Genomic DNA, 24362 nt, shown 5'->3' with positions numbered 1-24362 from the left:
CCAAGGTTGGGAAACACTGGCCCAGACCATGTCTATTCTGGACCAACTTTTGTGTGGGTTGGGGTAAAATATGCATTGGCTAACTTCCTTATTCCTCATTCTTCAACAGTCCCTTTAAATTTAATTCTTCGCACATTTGGTGGAATACTTTTTTTTTAATATGGATTTTTGTTTAGGGTTTAAGGTTGTTTAGGGTTTAGGGCCGAGGTCCCGAAACTTGGCAACTTTACGACTTGTGGACTTCAACTCCCAGAATTCTCCAGCCAACTATGCAGGATAAATTGGAACTTGGAAGAAGGTTTGGATTCTGATTTATTTCTTGGATGTTTTTATTATTATTATTATTATTATTATTATTATTATTATTATTATTATTATTATCATCATCATCATCATCATCATCATTATCATCATTATCATCATTATCATCATTATCACTGTTGTTGTTTTGTTGTTGTTATAATAATAATAATAATAATAATAATAATAAGATTTGTATGTTTATTGGGATGCTGACAGAGTGGACCATCACTGGCGCCCCAACACAAGTGATGAGCAAGCTGGCCATGCCCCCGTGCCCCCCCCCAATGTCAAACACAACCCTGATGTGGCCCTCAATTGAAGCTGGGCAACCCTCGTTTAAACCATTTTCAATGAGATGGCACAATAGAAAAACATGGTCTAACTCCCATTTCTCTTATAGAAACATAGAAGATTGATGGCAGAAAAAGACCTCGTGGTCCATCTAGTTTGCCCTTATACTGTTTCCTGTATTTTATCTTAGGATGGATCTATGTTTATCCCAGGCATGTTCAAATTCAGTGACTGTGGATTTAACAAACCACGGCTGCTGGAAGTTTGTCCCAAACATCTACTACTCTTTTAGTCAAATAATATTTTCTCACCTTGCTTCTGATCTTTCCCCCAACTCACCTCAGATTGTGCCCCCTTGTTCTTGGGTTCACTTCCCTGTTAAAAACACTTCCCTCCTGGACCTTATTTAACCCTTTAACCTATTTAAATGTTTTGATCATGTCCCCCCTTTTCCTTCTGTCCTCCAGACTACACAGATTGAGTTCATGAAGTCTTTCCTGATAACTTTGATGCTTAAGACCTTCCACCATTCTTGTAGCCCGTCTTTGGACCCCTTCAATTTCATCCATATCTTTTTGTAGGTGAGGACTCCAGAACTGAACACAGTAGTCCAAATGAGGTCTCACCAGCGCTCTATACAACGGGATCACTTATGACAGTGATGTCGAACCTATGGCATGGGTGCCACCAGTGGCACGCGGAGCCATATATGCCAGCACGCGATCTGTTGCCATAGCTCAACTCCAAGGTGTATGTGTGTACCAACCAGCTGATTTTTGGCTCACGCAAAGGCTCTGGGAGGGCATTTTTGGCTTCCAGAGAGCCTCCAGGGGATGAGAGAAGACGTTTTTACCCTCTCCCGGCTCCAGGGAAGCCTTTGGAGCCTGGGCAGGGTGATACACATGCCTACTCAGCCCCCTAGCAGTTGGGAAACAGGCCATTTCTGGCCTCTGGGGGGGAGCGGGGGAAGCTGTTTTTGCCCTCCCCAGGCCTTGAATTATGGGTGTGGGCACTCGTGCATGTACAAAAGCATACATATACAGTGTTCCCTCGATTTTCGCGGGTTCGAACTTCGCGAAAAGTCTATACCACGGTTTTTCAAAAATATTAATTAAAAAATACTTTTCGGTTTCCCCCCCATACCATGTTTTTTCCCGCCCGATGACGTCATATGTCATCACCAAACTTTCGTCCACCTTTAATAATTTTTGAAAAATAAACTTTAATAAAGTAACATGGTGAGTAATAATCTAAATGGTTGCTAAGGGAATGGGAAATTGCAATTTAGGGGTTTAAAGTGTGAAGGGAAGGCTTGGGATACTGTTCATAGCCAAAAATAGTGCATTTACTTCCGCATCTCTACTTCGCGGAAATTCAACTTTCGCGGGCGGTCTCGGAATGTATCCCCCGCGAAAATCGAGGGAACACTGTACACTCTTTCGACACCCTAGGAAAAAAAGGTTCGCCATCACTGTCTTATGATTTCTCACTTTGTCTTCCAAAACACAGCTTGTAAATCTGTACATCTGGATTGCTGATCCCCCCATAGAAAATTGCAACGAAACGGCACCACTTTGAAGTATTTCTGATGCGCTCGTTTGTGTCTCCGACTCAAAGTGATCCATTCCTTTTACGGCACAGCCCGAGAACCTTTTTTTTTTTTAATACCTCCCTTTGGAGGGATATCATCAAAGCGCTGTTTATTCATTGCCTAATATTTTAATTAGATTACAGCCCCAATTTAACCCATTACACACGCGGATCCCTCTTTGATGAGTAGCCTTGTGCCTGTTTAGCCCCAGATGTTGGAAATAATGAAGGCTGGACCTTTTGGATTTAATGAGTATTTGCTACCTTTCCAATCTGACTCTTTGTACCTATCATTATTATTATTTCCCCCAGCCATAGAATTGAGTTAATTGAAGGACTCTCTTACCGTCAGATATTAAAGGAGTCTAAATTAGCATTTCCTTTGCTGATATATTTTTTTTAATGTAAGTGGCCTTTTTTTTCCTTCTTTTTTTGCTTTGATCAGAGGATTTAGTTGAAGGAGCCTCAGCCTCCTGAAAATGAGCTGATGGGCCTATTATTAGGATACAATGCAACTGTACCCATGTGTTTGACAATGCTTAATGTCTTAATTGCTCACCTCCAGGACCAGATATGCTTTCCGTATCAACCTGGAGGGTTGAACTTTAAAAAGTTACAGATAAAGCTTTTTACTTGCAGAGGGATTTTTTGTTGGAAACCTTTGGATCCGGACTGCTAAACTTTTGAGGCGGTGGTGAAATCTACCTACTGTTGTGATTCAGTCTGAGGCTCCTCAGGGAACGGCTGGAACTCTGCCGGCTCCATGCTCAGAGGGGGAGGACGAGGAACAGGAGGAGGAGGAGGACCAGGCAGACGGGGAAGAGGAATGTCAGGACGAGGAGGAGGGAGAACAGCCTGAGACCCCCGGGGGGGGAGCCACCAGCGAGTAGCCTGGAGTCATTAGATGAGAACGCACAAGCCATCATAGATATGAGGCAGAGAGGGGCAGCACAAAGAAGGGGACAATTAGCCAGGTATTTCCATCCCTAATAGGCAACAGCTGGGTTTGGGTGTGGTTCTCAGAAAGGTTGAAAAGGCAGGCCCGCCCTTCCTGTATTGTGGAGAGTTATCTTTTGGGAGTCCTGTGACCTTGCTTCGATCCTTGGCGTCTCTGATTCTGGCTTGTGGCCTCGAAGGCTAAAAACTTGGGGGAGGCGTGGGTTTTATTATCTACAGTGGTGTGTGTGCCAGCAAGAAGCCTGTTGTATTGTCTAGCCGTCATGACTCTTCTGTGAAGCTTCATAGCATTCCAGTTTGTAAGAACAGTTTTTGTTATCTGTGTTTGTTTTCAAAGATATAAAATGACTTTGCTTTTTACCAGCGTGTCTGGATACTCTTTTTAGTTGGTGTTGACATCTGGGGGAACCCAGACAGAACACCTACTAGTATTTTTCGGTGTATAAGAGGGACATTTTTCCTCCCTAAAAGAGGATGGATGCAGCTTTTTTTCTAATCTTTTTTCCCCCAGCCCTAACTAGGTTCTAACAATCTTCCCAGCTCTTATCTTGCAGGTTCTTTCATTGTTACTGTCTGCGAAGAGTGTTTTCCGAGCCCTAAGTCTTTGCAGAGTTTTTTTTCATTACTCTAACTTGCTCCGAGTAAGTTTCTTTCCAGCCCTAACCAAGTGCTAACGATGTTCCCAGCTCTTACCAGCTTGCAAGCTCTTTCATTGTTACTCTCTTCAAAGAATATTTTCCAAGCCCTAAGTCTTTGCAGTTGTTTGCTTTTTTTCATTGCTCTACTTGCTCAGAATGTTTCTTTCCAGCCCTAACAAGGTTATAAAAATGTTCCCAGCTTTTACTGGCTTGCAAGCTCTTTCATTGTTACTCTCTCCAAATAAGGTTTTTTAAAAGCTCTAACCAGAGGATAAAATAATGTGCTGAAACTGACCAGACTAAGGACACTAGGCAGAGGAATACCTGGTAAGCAGATCCTTTCCCCTATTTTCCGGCTCAAGGTTGACTCATCCTTCCATCCTTCCGAGGTGCTTAAAATGAGGACCAGGATAATGAAGGAGCAATATGCTTGGCTCTGTTAAAAAAGTGCTATTGCTAATATGTTGTAAGTCCTGAGTCTAAGGAGAAGGGCGGCATTAAAAAATCAAATAAATAAATGGATGGATGGATAGATAGATAGATAGATAGATAGATAGATAGATAGATAGATAGATAGATGTCTCCTGCAAACACCACTCCCCTTTCGCTTCTATTTATTCCCTATGGGAGTGGCCATTCAGCATCGCCTTGTGCCTTTACTCCCGAGTCAACCTCTGTTTCTTAATTGTTCCCTTCTCTGCACATGTGTACAGGCTCCAGCTGTTCTTCTGCAACACTTATCTCCAACTCCGAAGGTAGCTGATAACTGTCAGACAGCCCTGGCTCCGTCTCTGCCTCCGATGCAGAGCACTCATCCAGACCCTTCCCCAAATTCCGGGACTGGACCATCTTCCTCCCCAACTTCCTCATTGTCCGATTTTGCACTGTGGAAGAAAGTGCACTAAACATAAAGAGCAAGAGATTCGGAGCGAATTAAAATAGGATTGCAAGAATCTGCAGAAATAATATTCTGTTTATTCCACTTGCAAAGAGGTTCTCGTGTGATAGAAGCTGACGCATCTCAAAAATTTGGAAAGGTAGTGAGGAAGGAAGAGAAGGAGAAGGAGAGAAAGCATAAAGTGAAGAAGAAGAAGAGGAAGGGGGAAGAAGAAGAGGAGAAGGAGGAAGAGAAGAAGAGAGAAGGAAGGAAAGAAGAGAAAAGGAAAGAAGAGGGAAAGAAGGCAGGAAGGAAGGAAGCCAAGGAAGGAAAGAAAGGAAGAAGAGAAAAGGAAGGAAGGAAAGAAGAGAAAAGGAAGGAAGGAAAGAAGGCAGGAAGGAAAGAAAGGAAGAAGAGAAAAGGAAGGAAGGAAGGAAGGAAAGAAGAGAAAATGAAGGAAGGAAAGAAGGCAGGCAGGAAGGAAGCCAAGGAAGGAAAGAATGAAAGAAGAGAAAGGGAAGGAAGAAAATTTTGACATTGAGTTCACCATGTTCCCTAGGACAAATATTTTGAGGAGTCCAAGCTCAATAGTTGACAAGTAAATATAATTAGAAACAGGAGGAAGATAATCATTTTGGGAAAGGTCATTTCAATACATAAACAGTGACCTAAATAATCCTGAAGTTACACCAAGGCACAAGCTGCTTCACCATGGGTGTAAGCCCCACTTCGCTGAATTCAGACCTCACTCTACTACACCATTCATCAAATCCCCACCAAAGCCCCCCCCCCCCAACAAAATCACAACCGACCAAGCCAACTGGCCCCTTGCAAATTTAGGGGATGTTTTTAAGAAAGACTAGATACCGAACCTGTGCCCTTAACTAAGAGCCAGGTTGGTGCAGTGGTTAGAGTACAGCACTTCTGCTGATCCCCAGCTGCCAGCAGTTTGGCAGATCGAATCTCACCAGGCTCAGGGTTGACTCGGCCTTCCATCCTTCTGAAGTCGGTTCCTTCCCTTCCTTCCTTCTTTCCTCCCTCTCCTCCCTCCCTCCCTCCCTTCCTTCCTTCCTTCATTCTCTCGACTTCATTTTGGTGATGGGTTCCCCCCTCCCATTCTCACGACCTTCCTTGGATGATCAAAATTTTCCTTCCGGCTTCAAAAAATGATTTGGGAACCAACCGAAGAACGGTCAGGTTGATGAGGTCTAGCCGCTCCTGATCTGTTAAAAATAAAGAAAGCCCCGAAAACCCACAAACCAGGAACCAGAAATTCCGACCCGCGTTAAACCCCCTTTTAACGCCACCTCCAAAGAAATGGGGTTCCGCAGTGCTTTAAAACTACCTAGCCCAAATCGCTCTCTCCTTTTTTTCCAACAGGTATCTTAAGGAGGCTTGCAGGAAGTGTGTGTGTGTGTGTATGTATGTATGTATGTATGTACAGTATGTATGTATGTGTCAGTGTTGCTTCCTAAGTGGACTGTTTGATTTCACAGAAGTTTGATTTACTTGGAGTAACTCCAAATTGGATAAATACACACAATATATATGTGCATGTGTATTTACTTGGAGTAACTCCAAATTGGATAAACACACACAATATATATGTGTGTGTGTGTGTGTGTGTGTGTGTGTCCAAGTAAATCAAACCTGTGAAATCAAACTGTCCACATAGGAAGCAACACTGATTGACAATCAAATCCACATGTTGTCAGCACATTCAACTTTATACAGAACAAAGTACAGTATTCAATGAGAATATTTCATTCATTCAGATCTAGGATGGGTTCTTTGAGTGTTCCCTTTATTTTTTTTGAGCACAATTCACCAAAAACATGTGACCTGTGTGTGTTTGTGTGTGTGTATTTCGAGGTTTTAAAAAACGTGCAGAAGCAGGTCACCCGCCTGGTTCCAACGACCCCTGTGATCTCGCCCCTTTCACGCGAGTTGGAGGGGGGGAAACGGCCGGTACGTGGACGCTTCAACTGTCCCGGCTTTCCAGCCTCGTGGGCTTCCCCCCCCCCACACGTGTGTGAGTCCCTGGAGAGAAGTCGCGCGGCCTTCCAGCAAAACTAAAGTTCCGTTCACACGACTCAGCCCAACCCAGAGAGGCGATGCGGGTTGTTTGTTTGTTTTTCCAGCATTTTCTTTCTGGGAGATGTTTGGGAGTGGAAAGGTGGGATAGAAGGAAGGGGTTGTGTTTGCCAACACTCGGGTCTTTCTTTCCAAACCTTGGCCCGCATCCTCCCATCCCGTTCACAGGACCCGTCTGGTTGCCAGGAGGGGTTGGGCGGGACCGGCTGGCAAAGGAACCCCCCCTCGTCCTGAGAAGGGAAGGGACGACCCTCCGACCCCGCTGGGACCCCCCGAAATCTCATTCTCAGCAGCCGCTCGCTCGCCTTCCCTCCCGGCTTTGGTCCACCGGTTCTGGTTCCGACGTTCGCGCCCCGCCAGCGCCTTAAATGAGGTGCTGGGGCCCGCACAGCTCCCCACCCTCGATGATGTCCACTTCGTCCTCGGGCTCCTCCGCAGGAAGGAAAGGCCGAGCGGGGCCGGAGTCGGAGGTGGAAGCCGCGTTAGCTTGGCCCGGCGGCGGCTCCAGCTCCGAGTCTCCGGGCGCCAGGTCCGCCCCTTCGGGTCCGGCCGCTTTGGCGTCATCCTGGCTCTTCCGGAGCTGCTTTTTGTGCTTCATCCGCCGGTTCTGGAACCAGGTCTTGACCTGCGGGGGAGGAAGGAGGAGAAGTCGGTCGGGAAACCTGCCTTCGCCCGCCAGCCTTCAGGGAGAGGATTTATTTATCTGTTGGGAGCCGCCCGGAGTCCTTCGGGAGTTGGGCGGCGTAGAAATAATAAAAATAAAATAAAAATATAACATAATAAAATAAAAAATAAAATAGTAAGTAAATAAGTAAGTAGTTAAGTAAATAAATAAGTAAACAAATAAGTAAATAACTAGAGAGGGAGTAGATAGATAGATAGATAGATAGATAGATAGATAGATAGATAGATAGATAGATAGATAGATAGATAGATAGATAGATAGATAGATGAGGGGGATGGTTGGATGGACGGACGGACGGACAGATGGAGAGACAGATGGAGGGATGGGTGGGTAAATGGGTGGGTGGGTGAATAGATAGAATGATAGATAGACAGATATATAAATAAATTACAGAATCTTACAAGACAAGGGACTAGTAGCCAGCGCCAGTCATTAAGAACGTGTCATTCTTCAGGGGTTCACCCAGGAGTGCCGTTTGCTTTGGGGGTCCCTGCCTGATGCTAAGAAGAAGCGGTGGGCGGCTCAGACCGTTCTCCCTGCGCCTAAGCGTCGCGGCTTTAAAAACTTGAATAAACCCATTAAAATAAAAACGAATCGGTAAATCATGGAGGCTGTTTCGTCCATTCCCGTCCGTCCCCTCCCCGTCCCCCACCGACTTAATAATAACAACAGAGTTGGAAGGGACCTTGGAGATCTTCTAGTCCAACCCCCTGCTTAGGCAGGACACTCTACAGTACTTCAGACAGAGGGTTATCCAACATCTGCTTAAAAACTTCCAGTGTTGGATCAGTTCACAACTTCTGGAGGCAAGCTGTTCCACTGATTAATTGTTCTGACTGTCAGGAATTTTCTCCTTAGTTCTAAGTTGCTTCTCTCCTTGTTTAGTCTCCACCCATTGCTTCTTGTTCTAATCTCAGGTGCTTTGGAGAATAGGTTGACTCCTTCTGCTTTGGGGCAACCCCTGAGATATTGGAACATTGCTATCATGACTCCCCTTCTCCTTCTTTTCATTAAACTGGCCATGCCCAGTTCCTGCAACCATTCTTCATATGTTTTAGCCTCCAGTCCCCTCATCATCTTTGTTGCCCTTCTCTGCACTTGGCAAGGTGCGGGAGGGGCAACCCCCCCCCCAATCCTTTTCTCGGCCCGTAACTTACCTGCGTCTCGGAGAGGCTGAGCGCCGTGGCCAACTCGACGCGCTCCGGCGTGGATAGGTAGCGCTGGATCTCGAAGCGCTTCTCCAAGCCCGAGAGTTGCGAGTCGGAGAAAACCGTGCGGGCTTTCCGGCGGCGGCAGTGCTTGCCCGGCAGCTCCGCGTGCGGGTGAGGCTGGAAGAGGGCTGGCATGGGCACCCCTGCGGGGAATGAGACCAGGAGCCGGTCGGAGGGCGAGAGAGACTCCCCACTTCCTCTTCTTTACGCCCAAATTCTCAGCCCCTGCATTGGCTTTCCCGGGGCCGAGCATGAGACCCTCGCCCCCTCCCGGGTGGAGTAGACCAGTGTTTCCCAACCTTGGCAACTTGAAGATATTTGGACTTCAACTCCCAGAATTCCCCAGCCATTGGCAGCTCCATGGGAAGCCCCTCTGCCTTTCCCGGGAGAGTCGGGGTCGGTTTACAAATTCCCACCCTGACATAGGTCAACTCCTACCCTCAAAACGTCGCTAAAGAGCGCTACACATCAAGACAACTAAACACAAGGACAGTTCCCCCCCCCCCGAAGGTCCACACTCTGCTAAACAAATAATCCCCTCAACACTGTCAAACTATGTATTAAGTCTGCACTACTGTTACTACTAAATTTTTCTCATCGTTCCTATCACCCATCTCCTCCCACTTATGACTGTATGACTGTAACTTGTTGCTTGTATCCTTAAGATTTTTATTGATATTGATTGTTTCCTCATTGCTTAATTGACCCCTATGACAATCATTAAGTGTTGTACTTTATGATTCTTGACAAATATGTATTTTCTTTTGTGTACACCGAGAGCATCTGCACAAAGACAAATTCCTTGTGTGTCCAATCGCGCTTGGCCAATAAAGAATTCTGTCTATCATCTGTCTGTCTGTCTGTCTCTGTCTTTATCAATTATCTATCTATCTACGTACCCTCCTATCATCTACCTACCTACCTACCTAGCTACCTATCTATCTATCTATCTATCTTTCTTTCTTTCTTTCTTTCTTTCTTTCTTTCTATCTATCTACCTACTTATTCCGGAGGACCGATGCTGAACTCGTAAAATAAAAGGAGTGAAGAGGTTGATCCAGGGCTGTGTTCCTTCTACCAATGAAACTACAAATAATATTTTGTCTTCGGGTCTTGGGCGAAGGCCGCCCTGGCTCTCTTTGAGTCCAATTCTCAGCGGGTCGGGAAAGGAAGAGAAAGTTGAGCCCACTAAGGCAACGGGACGGGAGGCAAGTTAAGCGCGAGGGAATCGGTGGAGCGAGATGGAAAGTCAACGTTGCCTCCCTGACGCGTAAAACACCCGCAGCTTTACGAGTAAAACGCGATAATTTGGGAAGATCCCCCCCCCTTTCTCTCACCCACCGAAACTCTTTCAGAAACTTTTTTTCCTAAACAACTGAAAATTTAGGCGCAGCCGGGAAAATTCCTGCCTGGCGAGAGTGCAAGAAGCGCCTTTCTTTCTCGCCAAGGCTGCGCGAAGGAAGGCGCGCGTTTTCGGCCCCTTTTGGTCCTCCCCCCCCCCAGAGCTGCCCACTTTCTGGGGATGATGGGCACTCGGCTCCCCACCACCTACCTCCCTTGCAACAACTCTGCAGAGGAGACCTCGGAGGCTTTGCCCCCTCCATCTTGCCAGCCCTAAAGCTGGGGGAGCGCGGTGCGGGATCCCAAAATCTCGCCTGTCCACCTTCCCCGGACGCTTGGATTCAGAGAGCTCTGCAGCCCCCCGAAGCAGGCCGGGGGGGAGTCCACGACAATTCCGGACCCCCAGAAAAAGTCTCCAGGAGAAACGCCTTGGGAGGAATCCATCGAGGCTTCTAACGCCCGGGGGATTGGTGGGCGGCCCGGGAGATGGATAATTAACATTACTATTACTATTACCAGTACTATTACTAGCTGCCCTGAGTCTTCCAAGAGGGGCTAGAGAATAATAATAATAATAATAATAATAATAATAATAATAATAATAATAATAATAATAATAGTATAATAATAATAATAATAATAGTATAATAATAATAATAATAATAATAATAATAATAATACAATAACAATGATAACAACAACAACAACAACAATAATACAATTACTATTGATTATGTTTGTCCATGGTGTTGGAAGGGGACCTTGACATCTAATGGGTTGTGGGCTTTACGAGATGTATCCGCAGGTGGCTGGTAAGGCCTATTCGGGCACAAAATGTTCTGCCACATGTTGGGCAGAGATGCGCCGGCACCATTGTCACTTCATTTGCAGCTCTGGCTTTGCGGAGGGCTCGCTTCTCTTCTGCTCGGATTATTCTTCTGGCCTCCAATATCTGGCAGCCTCAGTGGATCAGCATGCGCCATGTAGTAGTGGCGCCTGCTGCGATTACTATATTACTATTGCCATCATCATCGTCGTCATCATCATCATCTCTTCTATTCATTAAACACGAAATTCAGTCAACTAAGCATTTTAAAAAGTGTCACAAATACCACTGACTTATGCTAATGGTTGATACTACTACTACTACTACTTCTACTACTACTACTACTTTTATTCATTAAACATGAAACTCAGTCAACTGAACATTTTGAAAAGTGTCACAGATACCACTGACTTGTGCTAATGGTTGTTGTTGCTGTTGTTGTCGTCGTCATCATCTCTTTTATTCATTAAAGACAAAACTCAGTCAACTGAACATTTTAAAAAGTGTCACAAATACCACTGACTTGTGTTGATGGTTGATATTACTACTATTACTACTAGTAGTACCATATTATTACCTCTTTTATTCATTAAACATGAAACTCAGTCAACTGAACCTTTTAAAAAGTGTCACAAATACCACTGACTTGTGTTGATGGTTGATATTACTACTACAGTATTACTACTAGTAGTACCATATTATTACCTCTTTTATTCATTAAACATGAAACTCAGTCAACTGAACATTTTTAAAAGTCTCACAAATACCACTGACTTGTGCTAATGGGTATGATGATGGTGGCGGTGGTGGTGATGATAAATTATTATTATTATTATTATTATTATTATTATTATTATTATTATTATTATTATTATTATTATTATTATTATTGTTGTTGTTGTTTGTTGTTATTGTTATTATTGTTATTATGATTACGATTATTATTATTATTATTATTATTATTATTATTATTATTATTATTATTATTATTATCGAGCCCGAGAATTTATCTTATTTTCCTAGGAGGAAAACGCTCCTGTCCATCCCGGCCACAGTTAATTGCGTGTTTGTGGATTCTGTAGCAGCGGTTCCCTGTTGGCGGATCCCGTCTTTGAGACGCGCTCCGACGGGGAATAGATTGAAGGGGGACATCCTCTGAGCTATAAAGCGCGCGGTTCGGCTCCCAGTTCTAAATCAAGGGCCCGGGTCTTCGCTAAAGGCCTCCCCCACCGCCAGCTATGGAAAAAATGAGGAGTTCGCTCATCTCCAGGCGTGTCCCTGGTTACTTCTGACCCGTTGATTCGAGTCTGAGCAATCCCGACTTTTGCACCTTCAAAAAACTTGCCATTTTCTGCAAGTTTTACATATACACTGCTCCAAAAAATAAAGGGAACATTTAAGCAACACAATATAACTCCAAGTAAATCAAACGTCTGTGATATCAAACTGTCCGCTTAGGAAGCATCAATGGTTGACAATCAATTTCACATGTTGTCAGCACATTCAACTTTGTACAGAACAAAGTATTCAATGAGAGCATTTCATTCATTCAGATCTCGGATATGTCATTTGAGTGTTCCTTTTATTTATTTACTTTTTGAGTAGTATAGGATCGCAACTGCAGGCTTGCCAGGGGGAGATCTTCTCCCCACTCCTTAGGTTTTGAGCCTCGATTATTCCCGATCATTTTAAGGTGTCTTGGAGAGGGGGGCAGAGGAAGGGGCGCCGGAGGAAGACCCAGGTTCTTGGGCTGGTTCCAGCAAAATGGACCCAGGGATAACCGTTCCCAGTTTCGCTGTTTTAGAAACATAGAGGATTGACGGCAGAAAAAGACCTCATGGTCCATGGTACTATTTCCTGTATTTTATTTTAGGATGTATGTATGTTTATCCCAGGCATGTTTAAATTCAGTGATTGTGGATTTATCAACCAGGTCTGCTGGAAGTTTGTTCCAAGCATCTACTACTCTTTCAGTCAAATAGTATTTTCTCCCGTTGCTTCTGATCTTTCCCCCAACTAACCTCAGATTGTGCTCCCTTGTTCTTGGGTTCACTTTCCTATTAAAAACACTTCCCTCCTGAACCTTATTTAACCCTTTAACATATTTAAATGTTTTGATCGTGTCCCCACTTCGTGTTCCCTTCTGTCCTTCAGACTATACAGATTGAGTCTTTTCTGACAAGTTTTTTTGGGGGGGAGACTTGGCCTCGCTTGGGTTCGCGCAGCGACTCCTCTATTTTGGACTAAAACTAAACGGAAAGACAGAGAAATAAACCCAGTCCAACCTATTTTTCCCCTCATTCTGAATTGGCGAAACATTAAATCTTTAGCCAGGATAATTTTGGGAAAGGGAGTTCTTTCTAACGTTAATTCGCCTCCCCCGAATTATCGATAAGTGATATTTGTTTTTTAGAAATGCTACAAATAATTGAAGCGGTCCTTGGAACTCCCCGAACCATCCTGTTTTTCTTGCAGACGTTTCATCACCCAAACCAGGTAACGTCATCAGGGCTAAATGTCGGATGGAGATTCGCGGCCCTATCCAGGTCATGGTTGTCCCAAATATGCTTTTTCAAGACTCTTGGAAAAGCATCTTTGGGCACCATCAGCAGCGCTAGAGAAATCATTCCATTGAGTTAAATTAATTTTACTCCCAAGTAAGGAAGCATACTACACTGTTCAAAATAAATAAATAAAGGGAACACATAAAGGACAGAATATAACTCCAAGTCAATCAAACTTCAGTGACATCAAACTGTCCACTTAGGAAGCAACACTGATTGACAATCCATTTCACCTGCTGTTGTGCACATTCAACTTTGTACAGAACAAAGTACTCAATGAGAATATTTCATTCATTCAGATCTATTTGAGTGGTCCCTTTAATTTTTTGAGCAGTTTATAATCCTGACTGTCTGGAGTTATAATCCTGGGCGTCCTTCAGAATTAGCAATCGCTGACCTTAGCGAGCGCCTGCCTGCCTTGCTTCCTAAAATGTAGCTTTGCAGTGCTAAAGCGTGCGTTTATCCCCGTTTCTTTTACGGTATCTTTTTCTTCCTTTCCTTTTTAAAAAATAATAATAATTAGAAAAATGGTCTGGGCGGAAGGTTGGTATAGGTGCAGCATCTAAACCTGCAGCTGTTTAAAGATCGGCAGGTTGTCAAAGGGTATCAAACGGATAAACTTGATCGCATTCCTAAATTAACGGCCTTTTCCTGATTCTCACTAAACAGATCCTAAGCTGTATCGGGCACCTATTGTGGGGGAAATTTTATAAGTTAGGATGTAAGATTGAAAATAATTAAATGCTTTTTAACCGTAGAAGTCCTTCCTTCCTTCCTTCCTTCCTTCCTTCCTTCCTTCCTTTTCCCCTTCCCTTCTTTTTATTCCTTCTTTCTTTCCTTCCTTCCTTTTCCGCTTCCCTTCCTTTGCTTCCTTCTTCCCTTCTTCCCTTATTTCTTTCTTTTGTTTCCTTCCTTTTCCCTTTCACTTTTTTTCTGCCTTCTTTCCTTACTTACTTTTTTCCCCTCTTCCTTTTCTTCCTTCTTTCATTCCTTTCCCCCTTCCTTTTCTTTCCTTCTTTCTTTCTTTCCTTCCTTCCTTCTTTCCTTCTTTCTCTAAAACTCACTTCCTAGTGCTCGATTGGAAATTTACAAACAAATATTGCCTCCCTGATGGCACGAAAGGGACTAAGCGTAAGACAAGCTCAACTAACTTGGTCCTTAGCTTAAGAATGTCGCAAATAAGGATTCTTTCAAAAGCTACATTTATCCGAAAATTTCCAGGAAGGATCGCTGCGTTTAAAGATACTCTGGAAATACCACCCCTCCCACTCCCCCAAAGAGTGGAGGAAGCAGCGGGACTGTTCCTTAAAAACGGCCGAAATTTTAAAAAAACCCGCTGTTTACTTTCCTTAAAACGGGACTGTTGAATTTCCATCCCTGGCGACCGGAGCCGAAGGCAAGCTGTTCCCCACTTACCTGCACCACAACCTCGACAGGTTGCAGATTCGGATCCCCGCAGGTAACCTCAGCTCGGCCCAAGGTCCTCGGCGAGTGCGCGCAGCCACGGCCCGTGCAGCTGGGCGGTTTTAAACCCCAACGTGGTCACCTTTCCGAGGCCCTGCGCCCTTCTTTGCTTATCTCCCCCAAAAAGGATCCCTTACCCCTGCCGACGTCCTTGGTTGCCTTGCCCTGGACCTTGGCCGGCTACCAGGGACCCACAGCTTCTGTCTCTCTCCCCAAACTCCTCACCTGAAGACCTTCCCCGTTGCCCTTTGCCCAACTGACCCCGGAGGGAAGAGAACGCTTACCCGAAGCGGTCAAGAAATAAGGATGGTGGTGGTCGGGTTTGTGAAGCGGATGGTGCGGGTGAGGTGCCAAAATGGCCGGGGGAGGCATCAGCGGGTACCCATAGTCCAGCAGAGGCACCCGCGCGGCCAGGGCGCTGTGGAAAGCCTCGGGCCCACCGTCGCGCAACGGCTTGGGCTTATGGAGCAGGATGTCTTCGATGAAGAAGGAGGTCGGCCGGGGGGCCACGGCGGGCGAGGTGAAGTTCAGGTTCATTCTGGCCCCTTCCTTGCTCGTGGGGACGGATCGGGACGCCCGCTCTCCTCGTAGGTATGGGGAGATTCGTCTTCTCCTACGCTCGCCCTGGATGAGCGAGGAGAGGAGCGCGCCGGCGATCTTCAAGATCTTTTGGAGGGGAGGGGAGGGCCGGGGGAGGGAAGGAGGGAGAGACATGTGCCTTGGAGGGCCGCTTCGAGAGGGGCATCTCCAACCAGCCAATGGCGAATTAGCAGGGCGGAGGGAAGGCCGGCTTGGGCACGGAGTCGCCCACCTGAATGGCAAGTAAACGGGACCGCTCTCCGTGGTGCTGAAAAGAGAGAGACAGAGAAAGAGAGCTAGATAGATAGATAGATAGATAGAGAGAGAGAGAGAGAGAGAGAGAGACCCTGGGAAGTGGGGCGACCACGGGGCAGAATAAAAGGGCTTCGATGTTTCTCCCTCTTTCCCCACTTCTTCTCTCCTTTACAGGTAAGCTGGCGGGGGGAAGACAAGAAGCTTGCCACTCAATGGAGCCAACCACCTCTCAAGACCTAAAATGGTCACCTAACATCAAAAACATCATCAAAAAAGCACAACAAAGAATGTTCTTTCTGCGCCAGCTCAGGAAGCTCAAACTGCCCAAGGAGCTGCTGATACAGTTCTACAGAGGAATCATTGAGTCTGTCATCTGCACCTCTATAACTGTCTGGTTTGGTTCTGCAACCCAACAAGACCGACACGGACTTCAGAGGAGAATCAGAACTACAGACAAAACAATGGCTGCCCCACCTGCCTTCCATTGAGGACCTGTAGACTGAACGAGTCAAAAAGAAAATATTTACTGACCCCTCACATCCTGGACACAAACTGTTTCAACTCCTGCCCTCAAAACGTCGCTATAGAGCCCTGCACACCAAGACAACTAGACACAAAGACAGATTTTTCCCGAACGCCATCACTCTGCTAAACAAATAATTCCCTCAACACTGTCAAACTATTTACTAAGTCTGCACTACTATTACTACTAGTTTCCCCCATTGTTCCTATCACTCATTTCCTCCCACTTATGACTGTAACTTGTTGCTTGTATCCTTAAGATTTTTATTAATATTGATTGTTTCCTCATTGCTTATTTGACCCCTGTGACAATCATTAAGTGTTGGACCTCATGATTCTTGACATAGGTATCTTTTTCTTTTGTGTACACTGAGAGCATCTGCACCAAAGACAAATTCCTTGTGTGTGCAATCACAATTGGCCAATAAAGAATTAAATCCTATTCTGTAAACCCAGAAGAGAAACAGCCCTGTAGGTTATGTTCAAGAGCTCAATGATAGCTTGCAAGGGTTGAGCTTAGTAAATAAGCTTTTGGGTGGCCGGCTGGATGAGGGGAAGCCAGTTAGCTTTGGCAGCTACTAGCACATTGGGTTGTGTGAGCTCCACAAATAGATCCATCTAATAACCAACTGAAACCTGTTGTGTAAAGTTCACCATTTCTGTCTGCACATTGCGAAAGACAGCGATGGACAAAAGTTGCAATTAGGAGTAAGCTATCAATTTGGATGATGAACTACTTACCCTGAAAACATGTCCAGGGGACAATTCACCCAATCATTAACTGTTGTACTTCATAATTCTTTACAAATGTATATTTTCTTTTATGTACCCTGAGAGGATATGCACCAAAGACAAATTCCTTGTGTTTCCAATCATACTTGGCCAATAAAGAATTCTGTTCTATTCTATTCTATTCTACTCTACTCTACTCTATTCTTTGTCTGTTATCATTTGGTTCAACCATAAATCATGATTTTCAAACAATTGGAAGAAGGGATATCACAGGATATATTAAGTCACAAGAAAACAGGTTGCAAGTTTTACAATGGGGGAATCCTTTTGAAGAGAATACCATGCCTAAGAGGGGTTTTGATAGTGAAGTAATTGTGCTTTACAGTGTTCCCTCAATTTTCGCGGGTTCGAACTTCGCGGAACGTCTATACCACGGTTTTTCAAAAATAATAATTAAAAAATACTTCGTGTTTTTCCCCCCTATACCACGGTTTTTCCCGCCCGATGATGTCATATGTCATTGCCAAACTTTCATCTGCCTTTAAAAAACATTTTTTTAAATAAACTTTAATAAATAAACATGGTGAGTAATAATCTAAATGGTTGCTAAGGGAATGGGAAATTGTAATTTAGGGGTTTAAAGTGTTAAGGGAAGGCTTGGGATACTGTTCATAGCCAAAAATAGTGTATTTACTTCCGCATCTCTACTTCGCGGAAACTCGACTTTTGCGGGCAGTCTCGGAACGCATCCCCTGCGAAAATCGAGGGAACACTGTATATCCATTTTCTCCAAGTTGGCATCCCGGAGATGTCTTAGGACCGACTTGCATTCCGATGGGTGAAATTCCAGAGCTGCATATCAAGCACACTTGGAGGGTACTAAGTTAGGAAACATTCCCAAGAAGTTATCCCAAATTAAAAACCACAAAGCTACTTAAAAAAACCGATTACTCCCAAAGAACCAATATCATTTTTGTGTTAGCCCCCCAAAATGGGATTTTAAAACACCAAAGAAACACACAAAACATTTTGCTATGAAGATGATCCACCAAAATATTGCAGTACTTTCTTTCAAATTTATTTGAATCCGCCCTAATATTGAATTGGACAAATGCATGGTCAATTATAGGACAGGCACTAAAGTCCGAAGATGTCCATTGATTTCACAGGGTCAATATTAAACCTGGCTAATCCATGATTTTGCTGGGATTTTATTTACATTCACGCCTATAAAATCTTATGATTCATCCTCTCTTATTTTCTCTCTTCTTGTTCTCCCTCCCTCTCTCTCTCTCCCTCCTTGTTTCTCTGGTGTTTTTATTTTTTTATCCCCTTCTAATCTGTAATACTCATTTCTCCAGAGTCAATTTGCTAAAATTAGGGTGATACTCCACATCACAGCCGAGATAATTTCAGCTCGCATCTTGGAAAATTGCTCTAATTATTGATGTTAAATTCAGGGAAATTAAAAGAAGGCACTTCTCCTTCATCTCCCAATTTTAAGCTCTAATTTGTCAAAATCGAGTTGTCATCACAATTCCAGTCAGGGGCTGTTAATAGTCAAAATGTTTTAATAGAGCCAGAATTCTCGCAACCCATGCTATTAGATAATTAGGAGAGATGTTAGAAAGACAAGTGGTAATCCTTGGGCACATGGACAGCAGTTCCATCTAATCCAGCAGGTAGAACAAATTAATTAGCAGAATCAATTAGAATGAGAAGTGCAGTTCTCCAGGAACTGTAAACCATGCCTTCCATATGTATGAGCTGGTAAATGGTAAATAAATGGCAGAACCCTGGAAATAATAGAAACAGCAATCATGATATTTTAATGAAGAGGCAACTTGGGGAGCACTGGGCAAGCTCTCCAAGTCGCTGCTGGCTGCCCACTGCAATGTTCCAGACATCGCTTCATTGTTCCGGTCTTATTGGATTATTAAAGCAGCTCATTGTCATGAAACGATTGTTTGAAACAAAACAGAAGCGGACCGCGAGCTTGGTTGAACTTACAAAAGAGAGTCCTTTGTGGTAGCAGGCCGTGGTTCCGTTTGCAGGATTGATGTAGGTTTAATGCTCTCCTGGGCATCCAACCTTGGATGGTGAGTTGGTGAGGCCATGTTTTCTTGATAGTGGCATTTGGTACTGGAGTAACATGACAGCAGGAGGACTTTGACCTGATATTAGGAGGACAAGAATTACAGCTCAATTGTCTGGAACCCAAACTGCATATCGGACATTAATACAATCGAGAGAATCCCAAAAATATTTCACACGAAGAGTGATCTACTCCTCTGCTCGCAACAGAAGATCTTATGCCACCAGACTTCAAATCTTGGGCCTAGACATCTTAAAACTACAGCCATATACAGGTGTATCTGTGTACAGTTCTGGTCACCGCACCTCAAAAAGGATATAATGGAACTGGAAAAGGTGCAAAAAAAGGCAACAAGAATGATCAAGGAAATGGAGACCTTCCCTTATGAAACCAGGTTGCAACACCTTGGTCTCTTCAGCCTTGAAAGACGGCATTGAAAAGGTGACTTGAGTGAAGTGTATAAAATCATGCAAGGGATAGAAAAGGTGGATAGAGAAAAATTCTTTTCTCTATCACACAATACTAGGACAAGGGGACACTCCCTAAAGCTCATGGGTAAGAAAGTGAGGACAAATCAAGGGAAATATTTCTTCACCCAGAGGGTCCTTGGTTTATGGAATTCCCTTCCAGAAGAGGTCGTGGCAGCTGTCAGCCTGGATAGTTTCAAAGCAGGATTAGACAGATTCATGGATGCCAAATGTATCGGTGGTTATTGAAACGGATGTCCATGTGCCGCCTCTAAGTTGGTTGAGGCAGGCAGGGTTCCTTTGGGTACCATTTGTTGAGGGGTCAAGGAAAAGGGAGGGTTGTGCCTTCTCTTTCTGCTCAAGAAGCCCATGGACAATTGGTGGGCCACTGTGTGACACAGAATGCTGGACTCGATGGGCTTTGACCTGATTATGTTCTTATCAAGTGAAATGGTACCATTTTGGCCCTGTTCGGACATACCAATAGTGATGGGTGGCGGTGGTTCAGACAACTTCTTCAGAGAGGGTCAACATACAAATCTAATAAATAATAATAATAATAATAACAGGTAGTGGCAGTAGTGCAAGGCTCAGCCCATCCACCTGGCTCCGCCATTTTCTTTTTTTAATCTTCTGCGCATACGCAAATCCATCTGTGCATGTTCAGAGGGCAAAAAGTTGTGCGCGCAAACAGAGCAGGGGTGAAAAAGCATGCAAAGCATGTATTCCCAAACCAGTAAAAAAGGTAAGTAGATTTCACCGCTGAGGTTTCCAGTCACAATTCAAAGTGTTGGTTATGACCTATAAAGCCCTTCATGGCACCGGACCAGATTATCTCAGGGACCGCCTTCTGCTGCACGAATCTCAGCGACCAGTTAGGTCCCACAGAGTGGGCCTTCTCCGGGTCCCGTCAACTAAACAATGTTGTTTGGCGGGGCCCAGGGGAAGAGCCTTCTCTGTGGCGGCCCCGGTCCTCTGGAACCAACTCCCCCCGGAGATTGGAATTGCCCCCACCCTCCTCGGCTTTCGTAAGCTCCTTAAAACCCACCTCTGCCATCAGGCATGGGGGAACTGAGATACTTTTTCCCCCTAGGCCTTTACAATTTATGCATGGTATGTTTCCTTGTAGGTATGATTGGTTTTACAATAAGGGTTTTTTAGTTGTTGTAGTATTGGATTTACATGCTGTTTTTATTATTGTTGTTAGCCGCCCTGAGTCTACGGAGAGCAGTGTTCCCTCTAATTTTTTTTGGGGGTGGGCGGAAAAGTATAGTGTCTGAGCGGCAGTCCCTTCGGGACTGGGCGGCACAGAAATATTAAATAAATAAATAAATAAACAAACAAACAAGCAAACAAACAAACAAACAAACAAACAAAAAACCCACCCTGTTTTGGCTCATAGAATTTCAACATAAAATACTGTACTGTGTGTCTATAACAGTGAGCTCATAATAGGGCAACTCTATCAATATCAAATTGTCACTTAAATAGTTGAGCTAGTTTCAAACTAGATTTTGATTTTCTTTCTCTCTTCCTTACTCCCATTCTTTCTCTTTTCCTTCCTCTCTTTTTTCTATCTGTTTCTCTCTCTTCCTCTCTTCCTCTCTCTCTCCTTCCCTCTCACTCTTTCCCTCTCGGCTTCTGGGCAGGTTTGGAAAACTCTGAGTTGATGATGATTTTTAAGTGAGCGATTGCTCACTGCTCAGCTTAGAGGGAACTATGACGGAGAGGGGCGGCATACAAATCCAATAAATAGATAGATAGATAGATAGATAGATAGATAGATAGATAGATAGATAGATAGATAAAATGAAGCAAGCCTTCGCTTCTATGGAAAACTCCTTCTTGTCTTCCTTTGGGCTTGGGACTTGATGCTTCAAAAAGCCAAGGGGCTCAAAAGTTTTCTCATTAAAGCAAGTGGGGAAAGAAAAATGAATTAATTTCAAGGAAACAGGCTTTTTTAAAAAAAAATCAAGGTATTAATGCAGCTGGTTTAGGGAGTGAGAGCAAGCCAGAGCTAAGTGGATCACTTTCCCATTGTATCTTATGCAATTGCTTCTTTGGTCAGAAGGCAGGTTCTCTTTAGCCATCGGAGAGATTTCTTTTTCAAAGCAGATGCAAAGATTAAAGAAAGGGGACTTTAGAAACCCTGGAGTGGAGGAGGAAAAGGAGGAGGGAGAGGGGGAGAGAGCGAAGAAGAGAGAGAGGGAGGGAGGGAGGGAGAGGGAGGGAGAGAGAGAGAGAACAAAAACAATATTAATGTTTTTTAAAAGCAAGGAAAAATGCACAAAGCTCACTCTATTGTTCTGACCAGCTCTATCAATTAACAGCAATTAAGCCCCAATGAAAACTCGGACTCCAAATTGATAGATACAGAAGTCTATTTACAAAACATCCTGCTGCAAACAATGAAGAACTCAAAAGAATGGCACATGCCTGCCAAGACTTCAGTGTTATCAATCCAACTGATAATAAATGTCCAACAGAAAGACGTAAATTACAGCCGATTCACTCTTGACATAAACAGTTATTCCCAAGATTTTCCAGGACTATATTTTTGCAAGGTTGCAGACAAGAAAAACAACTTTGGCTGTTAGCTCTCTCAATTCAGAAACGAACATTGCAATTCTGCAAATGAACTTTCCTTTCTCCTCCCCTTTTATGCTGCCTGTGATGACGTGATCTCTGTTGCCGGGAATACTCCTGCCTCCATCTCATCCTTCTCACTCTTGCATCTAGAATAGGGTCCATCACATCTGCCTCCTCCTCTGACTCTGGGTATCCCCAGGACCCAACTCTCCCTCTCTTTCACTGTCTGACTCCTCTGATAGAATCACTGGCCTGTGACCCCCAGACGGACCCAGTTCATCCTCATCAAAGTCCATGACTGGAGTAGCTGGACTTGAGCCAACCACAACATCTAGCACCCCCAAAAAATGTAAAGGGCAAATAAAGAGAATTGGGAAACTGCTAAGTCTGGTGTTGAAGGAGAAAATAGCAATAGCACTTAGACTTATATACAGCTTCACAAGAGCATTAGAGCCAGTGAAAGGCTACCAATTTTTTTACTACCACACTGTGGGCGTGGCTTATGCAGGATGCCCTGCTTTTTCTTTCAATATCTTTCAGAGCAAATTGGGTGCTCTGGGGTGGAGCTCCATTTTCGCTACCCCACTGTGTGTGTCCTCCCCAAATCTGGGCAGCAGCCCACCCCGCTCTAAGCTGTTTACAGAGTCGGCATCTTTGCCCCGCAACAATCTGGCTCCTCATTTTACTGACCTTGGAAGGATGAGTCAACCTTCAGTTGGTCAGGATGGACCTGTTGGCACAGAAGTAGCCTTCAGTACCGCCTTCTAACCACTGCGCCACCATAAACTGAACACAGCAAGAGGAGTTGATATAAATGCACAACCTTATCTGTAGACGATTTGTCACCAACACGGTTCCCTTCTGTGGTTGACCCTAATAGCCATGTTCACACAAAAACCCCCCAACAACAGTAGCTCATGGTCCACAAAGCCATGGTTCATTAAATTAACCTAGCAGCTCTAAATCATGGAGGTCAGTAGAACAATTAGCACATTTTAGCTTATTGGCTAGAGGGAAAGTGATCAGGGTGAGAAAGGAAACAAACAGACAGCTGCCATTGAAGGTTTGACACTGTGGAACAGAGGTCTTCAAACTTGGCAACTTCAAGACTTATGGACTTCAGCTATTTACTGACCCCTTGCATCCTGGACATAAACTGTTTCAACTCCTACCCTCCAAATGTCGCTACAGAGCACTGCACACCAAGACAACTAGAGTCTAGTTGAAACAATGTCATCTGGCGGGACCCAGGGGAAGAGCCTTCTCTGTGGCGGCCCCGGCCCTCTGGAATCAACTCCCCCCCGGAGAGTAGAACCGCCCCCACCCTCCTTGCCTTTTGCAAGCTACTTAAAACCCACCTATGTCGCCAGGCATGGGGTGACTGAATTACCCCTAGGCTATTGTAGATTTGTGTATGGTATGACCGAGTTGTATTAGATTTGCATGGTTTTAATAATGGGTTTTATGTGCTTTTTTATAATACATATTGGATTTGTGATATTGTATTACTGTTGTGAGCCACTCCAAGAGATCTTGGAGTCTTGGTGGACAATCAACTAAACATGAATCAGCAATGTGCAGCAGCAGCCAAAAAAGCCAACTCAATCCTAAGCTGCATCAACAGAGGAATACGCTCCAAGACCAGGGAAGTACTAATACCTACTTACGAAGAGAGATTGAGAGAACTGGGCATGGACAGCCTAGAAAAAAGAAGGTCTACAGGGGACATGATAGCAGTTTACAGATTCTTGAGGGGTTGCCACGGTGAGGAGGGGGTCTCTTTATTCCCCAGGGCACCAGAGGGCCGGACGAGGAACAATGGTTGGAAGATGACCAAGGAGAGATTCAACCTGGAAATAAGGAAGAACTTCCTGACGGTCAGAGCGATCAACCAATGGAACTGCCTGCCAGGGGAGGTGGTGAACTCCCCAACTCTGGACACCTTCAAGAGGAGATTGGACTTCCATTTGGCTGGGGTGCTGTAGGGTTTCCTGCTCAGGCGGGGAGTTGGACTCGATGACCTAACGGTCCCTTTCAACTCTATTAATAAATAAATAAATAAAGTCCTCAGAGAGGGGCGGCATACAAATCTAATAGATAATAATAATAATAATAATAATAATAATAATAATAATAATAGAGATAAGAACAGTTTTTTCCCAAATGCCATCACTCTGCTAAAAATAATAATTCCCTCACCACTGTCAAACTATTTATTATTAATTTTCTCATCATTCCTATCACCCATCTCCTCCCACTTATGACTGTATGACTGTAACTTG

At 44.3% G+C, this 24362-nt stretch overlaps 1 protein-coding gene and 1 long non-coding RNA gene across 2 annotated transcripts; one reads left to right on the top strand and one right to left on the bottom strand.

Moving 5' to 3' along the window:
* The first annotated feature begins 2 nt into the window (after positions 1–2).
* On the top strand, positions 3–7547 carry LOC139174773 (uncharacterized). The gene is made up of 2 exons (XR_011560423.1): positions 3–298; positions 1062–7547. It is a non-coding gene; the product is annotated as an uncharacterized lncRNA (long non-coding RNA).
* On the bottom strand, positions 7115–15378 carry BSX (brain specific homeobox). Its single transcript, XM_070765323.1, has 3 exons — positions 15126–15378; positions 8593–8789; positions 7115–7375 (listed from the first exon to the last, which is right to left on the bottom strand). The coding sequence occupies exons 1-3, from the start codon at positions 15376–15378 to the stop codon at positions 7115–7117; spliced, it is 711 nt and encodes a 236-aa protein (XP_070621424.1).
* Positions 15379–24362: the final 8984 nt, after the last annotated feature.

Source organism: Erythrolamprus reginae, chromosome 12 (genome assembly GCF_031021105.1).
Source record: "Erythrolamprus reginae isolate rEryReg1 chromosome 12, rEryReg1.hap1, whole genome shotgun sequence".
Taxonomy (NCBI): domain Eukaryota; kingdom Metazoa; phylum Chordata; class Lepidosauria; order Squamata; family Dipsadidae; genus Erythrolamprus; species Erythrolamprus reginae.
This window is presented reverse-complemented; position numbering and strand designations above follow the sequence as displayed.